This window comes from Anabrus simplex, chromosome 1 (genome assembly GCF_040414725.1).
Source record: "Anabrus simplex isolate iqAnaSimp1 chromosome 1, ASM4041472v1, whole genome shotgun sequence".
In the NCBI taxonomy this organism is placed as follows: Eukaryota; Metazoa; Arthropoda; class Insecta; order Orthoptera; family Tettigoniidae; genus Anabrus; species Anabrus simplex.
The window spans coordinates 1,597,971,643-1,597,984,868 of NC_090265.1; the positions used below are offsets into that span (position 1 = coordinate 1,597,971,643).

The 13,226-nt window shown below is 37.3% G+C and overlaps 1 protein-coding gene across 3 annotated transcripts in view; it reads right to left on the minus strand.

The window, feature by feature from the left end:
* The window catches only part of sws (patatin like phospholipase domain containing sws), an 874,342-nt gene that overhangs the window by 109,399 nt on the left and 751,717 nt on the right, over positions 1-13,226 (minus strand). For all 3 annotated transcript variants that reach the window (XM_067138236.2, XM_067138235.2, XM_067138234.2), the window contains exons 24-25: positions 7,754-7,843; positions 7,445-7,631 (exon numbers count right to left, since the gene is read on the minus strand). In XM_067138236.2, the coding sequence (XP_066994337.1) occupies positions 7,445-7,631; positions 7,754-7,843 (277 nt within the window). The remainder of the gene's footprint in view (positions 1-7,444; positions 7,632-7,753; positions 7,844-13,226) is intronic.

Here is a 13,226-nt window from a genome sequence, read left to right on the forward strand (position 1 = left end):
GAAACAGATCTGATTAGCTGACATAGCAACATATTGTCCATGAGGGTTCACAGTATTTTGAAGAACAGCCACAAAGGTTTTGAATCCAATAAAAGAGATTGTAGAAAAGAATGAGAATATCAGACAATGAATACCTGCTAAACTCTTCAACAGCAAGGAGTTTAGGTTCATTGTATGTTCCAGCATTGTGGCAGAGACTGAAGTTTTAGAATTGGTCTCTTGAGCCACCCAGAAATTCCTATTATCAGCAACACTGATGCAGTCAGAAGACAACTGTTATATATGCCAGCTAGTGAAAGCCTATGCTACTCTACGCACAGTATTGGGATGGCTTTGCACCATACAGCAGCCCACACATGACCTGTACATGATCAGAAACACATAGTAGATACACACGCATTCTTATTCCAAACAATGCCCATGAATAATTTCTGTAGTTGAGTACAAACTAAGTTTGTAATTATGTAATGTGTTGTACTGCAGTACAGCAGTAAAGCTGAACACTCTATGTTAATCTGTAGCTGAAAGAGATTTACACAGCAATCATTTGAATCAACCACCAATATCAAGCTTTTGATGGTGAGACCTAGTGTTTACAGAGCACTATATTTTCTGGTACGGGCTAGAGCAATTTTGTTACTTTCATTGATCTGTTTCAGTCTTATCCTTGGCTTTGACAATATGAAAGTGACCGAGATATGAGTGATGCTAGTAGTGCCATTCCTTATGCAGCCACTCCAAGCAATGATTGGTGTGAAAATGTTGCTCATAGACTCGGCTGGTGCATTTCAGTGGGCTTGGCAGACTGATATGTAATAGCAACTTCTGGCTCAATGAGGAAACCAATGGAAAACTACCCCATTCCTCATTTTCCTAAGCACACTCCTTCAGTGATGACTAGGCCATCTTCGACAGCTGATTATGGAGCTGTTGAGGATCCAACCAGCTTTCAGGCTGAGGAAGAACATACATACACACTCCTATCATAAATTTCATGCCCAGAACTGAACCTCTAGTTCTGAATTTGGTTACTATACTATGAATTCCATGTTTCTTCCCCATTATATTGAGGGACGGCCCTACCTAGACAAGGCGGTAAAGGAGAGCTCAGTTCATCCGAAAGGACATGGGTTCATTTCCCCACTAGGAAGACGAAAAATTTAGAAACTAGACTTAAACTTCTGGAGAGGTACATGGCCCTGAAGTTCACTTAGCTTACATAAAAAAAAAAGAGTATCAGGCAGAGGTGCCAACCTTTGAATTGGATTATCAGTAATCGACTCGAAATTTTTCTCGGGGGCAGAAGGCAACTGAGGACCGTTTTTTCAAAACTCGCTCATTGCAAAAATGGAGTGAATTGAGTTATATATGGGACATGGATGTTAGGTCACTTGGCTTTCATGTCCTTAAACTGGTTTTAGCAAAAGTTGTTTATTGTCATCACAACAAGCCGTTAAATCTGGGTCGTTTTCCCAGAACTCGCTCATTACTACGATATGCGGTATACCCAAACTCGCTCATTACAGCAAACGTCGCTAGACTGCTGGATATTTTGCTGACATACAAGATTCCATTGTTTTTTTTAAATGTATGAATGTTAGTATCCGGACCTTAATATCAATAAAATGTACATTCAGTTCTGCAAAGAAAGAGATTTAGAAGGGAAATCAAAATGTTCAATCTCAAAGTACAAGCAACTTTTCTATATGAAATTCAATTTAGGTTTTGGGAATCCACACTCAGATACATGTTCGAGGTGTAAAGAACTTTTATTGATAATTAAAGATACGAAAAATGACGTTGTAAGGAACAAGGCTCGTATTGATTACAAATTACCCAAAGCACGAGCTAATACATTTTTTGCCATACTTAAAGAAAAGGATGATAGTCATGTTGATGTTATATTTGACATGCAATAAAATCAACCCATTCCTAAAGTATCTATAGGGGAAGCATTTTACTTGAGACAAGCATGGTTATATAATCTTTGTGTCATGACAAATGAAAAGTGACTGGACAAAAGTAAAGTTTTCTTTTATACGTGGTTGGAGACAAAGGGGGGTCGTGGAGTGAATGAAATAGCTTCGGGTGTAAAAGACTATCTTGAGCACTTAGAAAATAATCTTCGCAAGGAAGGGGCTAGATATAAAAAACTCGGGCTATTTTCAGACTCTATCCCAAAATAAGAATAATATTTTATTAGCATCTGTGGCACGTTTCCTCGAAAAGTCTAAAGTTTTCACATCAGTTGAACATTACTTTCCTATTCGAGGTCATAGCTTTTTGCCACCAGATCGAGTGTTCGGGAACGTAGAGAAAAAATACAGAGAGAAAGAAGAGGTTGTATCGCCTATGGAGTATCATAGCCTACTCAGTGATCACGGACGAGTGAGAATACTGCAAAAAAGATTGGAACATCTATGATCTGAAGGCAAAATCAAGAAAGATTTCGAAAGGGACTACCTTTCAACATCACAAAAACCCGCATCATTCAATACAGGAAACATGAAAACTTCAAGGTACAAGTCGCTGTTCGATACACATAAAGTGGTGAATCAACCATTGTAGAAATACTCAATAAAGGAAAGATTTCCTTCAAAGAAATGGACTTGACTCCAAAAATGGAAATAGTAAATCACGTTAGTAAGGAAAAGAGCGAAGATATGGCAAAATGAATGAAATTCATATAAATACCTGGGGAAGCTAAGGAGTTCTATGAAGCGGTTCTTAAGGGAAAACATACCAAGAACAAGCTAAATGTAAGTGATATGATGGAGGATACAGAAGTTGGGGAAACTGATTGAGAAATAAAGTGGTCTAGTCAATAAAGACAGAGATTCATTAATTTTATATCTGTTAAATTTTGAAACACTGGTATCGTATATACTATTACCACTACCATTCTTCATTTATAGTATTGTGATAATGTCTGGTGTAAATTCTGACATTTTATGTTTTTAAATTTGTTTTATATATGCTGTGGATGAAATTTTTACTCAATAGGATTATGCAATGAGCGAGTTTTGAAAAAAAACCGAACATTTTCCCCTACCTTTTTTGTAAAAACTATTCAAATTTGTGCTTTTGGCTATACTTATATCAGATTGTAACTAACAAATAAACTGTTTAAGATGTACTTTGTCAAATTATCCTTTTTACTCTATTGTCTAACCAGTTTTTTGTCTCTCCTGAAAAATTATAATTTTGCAAAGAGTGAGTTTTGAAAAAACAGTCCTCAATTCCAAAGCATGTTTCTTCCTTCTTGATAATGACACCCCTTTTGCCCTTCCCTCTAGCAATCTATTCGAAAGTATATCAAATTACACAATAACATTTGCATACAACCTGTTAGTTCTGTCATAGCGTATGGAAAGACGAAGTGAGTGCCCTCTCGTAGTTAATAGGCGGTGGCGGCAGGTTACGCTAGTAAAGCTATAGACGAACTGCGCTGCTCACGAGCGCGGCAATATACAAAACATACACGAAATAAATTCTCTAACACTTCAGTTGCCAAAATGATCTTTGAATTATTCCCTTGCATGTGCCATTGTGTACACTCCAGGAATATTTGAATAGAGGAAGCTGGTAAACACACTAATTTAATGACTTAATGTTATCCTCTGAAAAGATTTGAACATCAGTAATTCCGAAATGACCTACAAAGTTTTGAGATATAATTGAAACTATTATGCATTTCACATTATCTAAGACATATATGAAAAGTTTTAATACCCTCGAAAGCGTTAGTTGTCCGAAATCTTAGAGAACTTCCGAGATGATTTTGCTGATTTGGACGATAACAGCTCTTTCCTTATTTCCTTCGTACAGAAGAAGAATTGGCACTTTATGTAATGAAACACTAATGTTCCCACAAGGTCATATCTCTGTTCACTGCTGCATCCAAGGTCTGAAGGTCAGACAACTATCGAGTCTAAGCTGTCCAAACATACAAAAAATATATCACCCCATAAATTCTGTTCTGATCGCAATATTTCTGAGACGACCCCTTCTACTTGCAATAGCAACCTAAACACACACGGTGAAGGATATGTCAAGTATCGCAAGCCTTTCTTCGTGCCATAATCTTTAATGAGGGTAAATGTTGCCAGTGCAAGCTCAGGTGGTAGTTCACTACGACGGGTGCGAGCACAATCTAAGCAGTCAACATATTTGTAACTTTTTCTTACTATGTAGCCTGCCAAGTTAAACACTAAATTCTGTTTTGTGAGGTTTCCCCGGTAAGGAAGAGTTATTTCATTTTCGCAGTCCATGAGTACTATTTTTTCTTCAATTTTGACCTCTGCAAACTCTTTACTTTCTTTATTCTTACGTTCACTTTCTTTAGCTATTGCACGCATATCACTAACAAATGAAGTGAGGGGGGAATCTATCACTGTCTCGCAATTTGCGGTCGAATTTAAGGCGAGTTTAGTAGGTATATACACAGACTGCAGCATGTGTAAATGTCCACAATGAACTTAATGTCCACAGTGGAAGGGTGATCATCACAACTACGGGAATGCAAAATAATGAAATGGTGCTCCAAAGGATCTTGATTAAATTTTGCCATCAGGACATACCTAAATCCTGTGATGTTTTCTAAAAATTCAACAAATATTTTGTGTGATGGAGAACTTTTATAAAGCCCTTTTATGGGCAATGTGGAGTTAAGGGCACCTGCAAGATTATATTGATTTCTCGTGTGAACAGTTCTGTGTGCTATCACAATTCATTACGCTTAATTCTCTAAGCAGCTTAATTACATCGGCTACACTCTTACTGAATAATTGAAAAGCTAACCGAGCGTTCATCCTCTGAAATGAGGTAGGGTCTACGTGAGGGGATGTTATCTTAGGACAACTTCAAAGACCAGCGAACTCAGAAATGTCCATTTGATATAATTGTCTATAAAAGTTGTAATTCACCTCTTTGCCTTTATACAGCAAAGAACGTTATCGTGGATATAATTACGTATGCACTTCAAAATATGCACGGAATCAGAAAATGCTCACACTCGCCTTTGATGATCTGCCGAGTTTTCAATGGAGCAATTCCCAAATTCATCCACGCCCTTTTATTACATGGACTTCCATCACATGTAAAGCCAATTACTTTCACCCCAGCTTATTCCAATTGAATTATGACCTGAGAAATAATAGGCTGTTTTTGCAGTAGCTCTCCAGAAGTTGCATTCTTGCTAGCATACACTGCTACAGGCTGGATCCAGCTGTGCAACAAAAGGACAAACAAATACAAGCGCGTGAATGGCAAGGACGTTCTTCTTGTTGTAGGGAGTTTCATCTCTTAAATCAACAAACCCGTCAACTGTCAGTGTAGTTGTATTAAATCTAATGTCTTCTCTCAATTTCACTTCATTAAAAATCACTATTCTTAGTCGCTTGTCTTTGTCTTGCTCGTTTAAATGAAAATCTTTAATTGCATTCATGGCATATATTAACACCATAATTACATTTGAACCCTTTGCACAGTCGTCTCAAATGAGCTTTGGTAGAGAGAGGAAGTAACTCATGCTTCAAACAATGCTTGTAACCCTTAGGGAATTTGATTTTCAAAATCAAGCCATCTAATATAAATTAATCAGAATAGTGCATACCTTTGGGTCTGTGTTACATTTTTTGAGCATTGTATACACAATTATTTTTTTGTTCCTTGCTAAGGAACTTAAGACTGTCTTCAGCTTCACTTGACACACTGACTTTATTTGTAATCTGCTTTAATTTAGCTCTGCATGCAACTAATTTATTTTTGGTTCCAATTAAATTCCTACCAAGGTTTTTAACTTGGCTCCTAAAATTTAGAGTAGTTCTAGAAGCACTATCGTCACTATCAGCTATTTTACAGGGCAAACTGAGACCAGGTTACATTATCATCACTATTGAGTATTTTAGATGTAGTGGGAAAATTTAGTCCATTACATTCTAAGATACTACTGTTGATATTGTCATTTCCAAAATGTTGTTTGAGTAACTCTCGTTTCAGTGGGAGTTTTTGAATTTTCAGGGACTTGCTTAAATAGGATGGTCAGTTTGGAAAAATGTGAGGGACAGCTCCCCGCTTAACTTTTCCCCATTAATAATAAACGAGTCTACCTTAATAATAAGATCTTCTAAAAAATGACACTTGTATATCCTGGACTTACGTGTAAGCTGCATGTCCTTTCTTGGGATCCCTCGAGCCCACTCAGAGAAATGCTCCTCATTTTCAGATGGTGAGAACAAATGTTTACCTTCACCTGACCTGTAAGCAGATCGAGACTCCGGCACAAAGCACGATGGCATTTCCACACTCACTTTATTCCAAAATATAGATTTATACTAAAACAATCACTCCCGCTACAAGTAAGAACGCGCGTAGCCAGTATAAACAATGTCATCTGTTCATCCAAAGCAATCGTTGTGCTGCAGTGGCAAAACTTCGCACTGTAGCCACTAGTTTCACCATTGCTGTAATGGGAAGTGAGTTGAAGTGCTTTCATTTCTTCTTTCTATTCGCTATGGATCTGTGATAAAACATTCCTTGTAGCTTGTTTCTCACACAGTAGCTGCTTTTCAGTGTAGTTTTTCTTAAAGCATCCTTCCCACTGTGATGGCATTTTCGCCTTCTGAGCCATAAGCGATTCCAGTGCAGATGTGCTTAATGTAGGCCTCACTTCTTTCTCACTCTTCCTGTCAACTGTCAGGTACACTTGACACAGCAAATGCAACATTAGTGAAGGATTTACAGTGAAGAAGAGCAGCACCTGAGCTTCTTAATTCACAATTAATTCTACAACACTTACGGGTAGTAAAAGGAAGTCACGATCGAATAAGTATCGTTGCCAACTCACAAGCATTGAAACAAGGACGATTTAGGAGAAAGGGTCGAAAGGACTGAGCTGTTTTCTGTATTTTTTCTGTAGAAAATTAATTTTTCGTGATAATGTCAACTTTTCCGTAATAATTTCCCCTTTGACCGTAAATCTGTATTCGTGAGGTGAAATCTGTAATAATTACAGACAATCCATATTGGTTGGCACCTTTGACCAGGTTAATTCCACGGGGCATTAAGTTAGTCACTCTATCCAATTAAGAGTTGAGGTTATGGTTAGGGGAATCCTTTACTTACCGCTTTTCCAAGGGCTTTCATGGCCTGTATGGAGATGACTGGCTCTATCGTATAGATAAACAAGGTCTGGTTTCACAATAAGATCATTTGTGATGTTTGAGCATCTGGAAGTAGGGAGGTTCACACAACTGATGCTATGAAAAGTTAAAGTGGAACAAAATCAACGGTGGTTTGCTTCAAACAAGCCTTTTCCAGTATGGGCATCACAAACATATACTGCAGCATATAGATGCTAAATATCATTTAGAAACACAGTCTAGAATTTTGTTTTAATGGACTGGAAACAGCTCTTTGAATATCTTATATAATTTTCTCCTACCTGACTCATCAATATACTGGTTACGTGAGACCTTGCACACCATTTGTGCTAGGTCTGTGAAGGTGTAACCAGTCATGAGATGTTGTTCACTGCTTTTAGCTGCCACCTTTGGCGGTTTGAATAAAGGCAAGGCACCAGCTTTCAATAAACCAGCAAAGTACGTCTTGCCATGCTGGTACCCAACATCCTGCAGACAGGAAATATTAATATGTTATTGTTATTATTAAAAAAATAACAAAACAATTTTATATAAGAAAATTGTTATTAATGTGATATATACAATGAAGGAATTGTTTAAATGGAACAAACCTTGATCTCATCAAAACTTGCAAATTGAAGTGTCTTATATTTGTCGATAGGAGGCCTAATGTATTCACAGTAGTCACTGGATTTCACTTCCTAGAAGAGAAACAATATAATTTACATTAATTTCTAAGTGTCATTCAAACACAAGGTATCTGAAAAACACAGTTCAACTGAATAAGTTTCCTGAATCAAAGCAAGGAAAACACACTGTATTCACCAACAACTTCATAAATTCTTCTTGCTGACATGGTAGATATTAAAAATTAAATAATTGAAAAGGAGGTTCAACCTATTCAATACTTAAAAGAAAGAAATGCAGTAATCACATTCCTATTTAAATGTGAAGGGGACAGCACAGAATAACATATTATTGATGTATGAAGCAAAATTGTTTAACCCTTCACTGAAAACCTACAACCTGTTTTCCAGCCATTGACCGGGTCAGGGATGTAATGAATGAAGCAGATATAGGCTGTTAGTACAATGGGGTCACCACTTCCAAAGTGATTTATTAATGAATGATAGATGCTATGAAATGAGAATGGAGAGTGTTGCTGGAATGAAAGATGACAGGGAAAACCAGAGTACCCAGAGAAAAACCTGTCCCGCCTCAGCTTTGTCCAGCACAGAACTCACATGGAGTGACCAGGATTTGAACCACGGTATCCAGTGGTGAGAGGCCGACGCGCTGACATCTGAGCCATGGAGGCTCTAACCCTTCATTATTATTATTAAAGTGTTTAATCAAAGAGATAAGTGTGATCCTGGTTCACCCAGAAGGACTGGAGTTTTATTCCATTTCAATAAGTTAAGAAATTTATAAGTGAGATTTCCTCCTCTGGGAGTCTCAAGACCATAGAATTACAGTTGACTAGTGTGTGTATGCTTCAAAACACTGAGCCAGCGCAATCAGCCGTCTTGATGCCTCAACACAACAATGCTTCAATGTTTCAAAACAGTGAGATTGCTTTGTGCAGGGTGAACAGAACCTCCAGTCATTCCATACATGTCAACTACATTGATACTTCGAAACAGCAAAGCTTTGAAACAGTGACAGTGTTTACCTCTTGCCTCAATAGAAACGCTTCACATGACATTGCCCTGAAGATGAGTAGACACTCATTAACCCTTAGCACTCACATGGCGGGCCATGCCCGATGAGAATATCCTGCATAGATCCTATGTGGTCAATGCCTATATCACTCCTTTGTCGGTTATGCGCTCATGAATTATAGGTACAGTAAGCTACTGCCATCCTTTGACGACAATTTGAAGCAATGTATAGCTATAATCTCTTTGAAATCAGGCTTTGTGCGCAATTTTTGAAGACCACGCGAGTTTGTAAACAGACGTTCAGCAACATGGCATCATTCGAGCAGGATGAGAAGGAAATAGCCAGACTTTTAGGTGAAAGTGATGTTGATTACAGCGACAGAGTGATTTTCAATTAAGTGGTGAGGAAGATATCGCAGAACAAGATTGTGTTGGTGAGTTGAGTGATGAAAATCCTGATAATGAGAAAATTATGCTAAATGGCAGTGCTGGTATCTCTACTAATGGCTGGAGGAAATACTGTGACACTGACTTGCACTTCAACAGAACCCATTTACAGGTATGTCAGGTTAGAAGCCACCGCAAGGGACTAAACTTAAGAGTGAACTTGACTTTTTCCAATTATTCATGACTGACGAGTTATTTAAAGTCAGGAATTTGATGTTTGGTCCGTAAATGAAACAGCCTATTAGGCAAAATCTAAAGCTCAATATTATATGAACTTAAGAATCAAAATAAGGAAATTGGGCAAAGATATAGCCTTCATCAACAAATGTATTATGCATAAATAGACCCAAAACTTTTTAAAGGGTATTAATAATAAACATCATGTTCTTTTCCACCAACAAAAACTTCAACAAAAAAAACAACAAACTTTGGCTTCAGAATGAATTGAAATTTCTTCATAAGAAACAGTCCTTTGTAAATAACCATTTATACGAGGTTCACCTCGAGGTCTCTTATTTACTTACTAACGCTCAATGGAACATCTTTCAGGACAAAGTTTATTGCAGACTTGTCAATGTACTATCCCATAAGCAAACTACCTTAGAGAAAAAGTTTGATTCGCTCATGAGTAAATCAAAACCACATTATGCTCCTTCAATAAAATTTAAAGACTCCAGTACTTCTGAAAACTCCATCGCTCAAATTCATCCGCCACTCATCAATTTATCCAACACATTACTAGATACTGATGAAATCTCAATTCTTTCCAAAGGCCCGAAACACAACTGGCCTAATTCTAATGTACCTAATATTGCTTCTAAGCTCATTATTGAAACAGAGGCCGCCATCAACAACATGCCACAGGACTTACAAGCTTAACTAAGGTTGGATGCTAAAAGACAATTAAACAAGATTTTTATTTCTCCTGAACTAAAAAAAACCAATGTACAATTTGTGGAAAGAAAAAACATTATCAAACTGAAAAAGAAGATTAAGGATAACCAGTTGATCATTACTAAAGCTGACAAGGGGAATACTGCCATCATTATGGAAAAATCTGACTAAATTCTAAAAACTAAAACCCTTTTTACAGACGATACATTTTCGGTGATCAACAAAGACCCTACCCAATTTATTCAGCGGCAACTGAAACAAACACTGAAAAGCACATCTTTCCTTTTAACTGAAAGAGAAAAACAAAAACTTAGCATGAATCCAGGCTTACCGACCAAAAATCCATAAGACCGGTGTCACCATACGCCCCATTGTAAATTACAGGCCAAGCCCCTTATATAAGCTGTCGCATTTTATATAACAATTCCTTAAAAAACATTACACATTCCTTTCAAACAAATCCATTAAGAGTTCATTAAGAAACTAGACAATTTCAAACTCCAACCTTACTGAGCTCGATAGCTGCAATCGCTTAATTGCGGCCAGTATCCAGTATTCGGGAGATCGTGGGTCCGAACCCCACTGTCGGCAGCCCTGAAGATGGTTTTCCGTGGTTTCCCATTTTCACACCAGGCAAATGCTGGGGCTGTACCTTAATTAAGGCCACGGCCGCTTCCTTCCCCCCTCCTAGCCCCTTCCTGCCTCATCGTCGCTATAAGACCTATCTGTGTCGGTGCGACGTAAAGCAAATAACAAAAAATTCCAACCTTACCATACTTTACACTCATTTGACATTGTTAACATGTATCCCAGTATAAAAATCGGGAAGCTTTTTTTCTATTATCATAAAGAATTTAAATTCCAATACTCTTTTAAGTAAACTAGAAATATCTAATTTTATCTCTATTTTAAAATTGTTGGTCAACAATACTATTTCATCTTTGATAATGTAATTTATAAACAGCTATGGGGTCACCGGCCTCTGGTATTTTGGTTGAAATATACCTGGATTTCTTGGAACACACAGCAATCGATAATGATGTGAGATTCAACAATATTCAGATATGGGCCAGATATGTGGATGATACATTTATCATCTTAGATGAACGCTCTACCAATGCACCGATGACGCTAAAATCTCTCAATAACATTGATCCTAACATCAACTTTACATTAGAATCAGAAATTAATGGCTCCATCAATTTTTTAGATTTAACAATCACCAGACTTTCCTCTTCTTTCTTATATAGAATTTTCAGAAAACCCACCCAAACAGCACAACAATTAAACAAGACTTAATGTATCCTCAGACTCAAAAATGCGCCACTTACGACAGCTTAGTGGTCCGCACATTTAAAGTCCCCATGTCTGAAACGGATCTGAGAAGGGAATTGAATATCATTTGTACTATTGCAAAGTTCAATGGTTATAACAACACTTTTATTGCACGCATAATCAATAAATTTAAGCATCGCTCAAAATCAAATTTAATAAAGGATAAATCAAAACCAAAATTATTTTCGACTTTCACTTTTGATAAAAGCATATATGTCACCAATATATTTAAGAAGCATAATGTTAACATTTCTTTCAGAACTAACAATAGAAATTCAGACGTTCTACACAATTCCAACATGATCAATAGTTCTAACCCTTTCTCAAAATCAGGCGTATACAGATTTCGATACAATGACTGCAGCAGCTCATATATTGGGCAAACTGGCTGCAGCACATAAATTAGGTACATGGAACATACAAATGCAATTAGGTATAATAGGTTTTCTGTGGTAGGCCAGCATATACACGGCGCTAAGCACAAATTTTATGGAATAGACCAGGATACTGAGATCCTTGACACGCTTAGCAAGGGCCCTCTTTTACATACTACCGAAAGCTGCTACATTCACTTAGACCAATTTTTTAATCCAAACTATAATTTAAATGACATCTCTGAGAAACTGAAAATCCTATTTGATGTTCTCATTGCAGTGTTTAATATGTTCAAAATTCCAGAAATTAGCTCAGTCTTTCAGATAGGACGTAACTCTTTGACGTGATATCCCCTCCTACCTCCAAAACCACCTGATCCCACCCCATTTATCGCCCCTCGCCCTCCTCCTACCTAACACACTCCACCCTCTCCCCTTCCTTCCCCAGTCGGTCCACGCGACTCCCTTACCAGTTCCTCTTTAACTCAACTCCGTAGCAAATACACAACCAGTCAACCAAAGGTGAGTCTCTTCATAAAGCTTTACTTTCTTGCCCCATTTCCACTATCCGAGTTTAACTCGTTTTTATCTTTCATACTACAGGCCCGCATTGGATCGAGAATATTTTAACTTCTTCAACACACAGTTCCGGTCACAAGATCCACTCACTCAAGTAAAATACGACATAACATCTTATTACGAAGATGGTTTTTATATGTATTATCTACCGACTTAGTATTGTTTTCATGCTCACAGAGGAACGTCATCCACTTCTTTCAATGTATTTAACATTACTGCAATCGCACTTACCATACATTTCTCTACATACGTTGGTTACCAATGCTGCAAAAAGCACCCAGATCTAAAATTTTAAGACTGTCAAAAACTTCAAACTTATTTTCTGCGAGGCTTCTCAGCTTCAGTTTTTTATTTTATTTGTGACTAACAAGTTGTCAAACTTGTACTAATTACATATTCAAACCTGGACATTTAGCATAAATATGCTTTGTATTTTAACTTGTTATAGAAATTTTTAATTATGGGGGTCAATTTTATGTGTTTTATCTTTAATGTGTATCTTTGTATAATGACCCTACTTGGCTGATGATGACGTCCATGGATGTTGAAACTGGTACCATTTAATAAAATGAGGTTGTAATTTTGATCAACAACATATCTTGTATTGAAAAGGTGGATCTTGTACAATTTAACTTATTGTTTTGTGACGAGTTATTGTCGGAAATTGTGCGTGGATACTAAACGGTATGCTAGTGTAAACATTCAAAAGGTTACGCTCCTCAGATGTGAGTCTATTAGGAGGTCATCGATAGATGTTACTCTTCCTGAATTCAAAGCATTTTTAGGCGTAATCC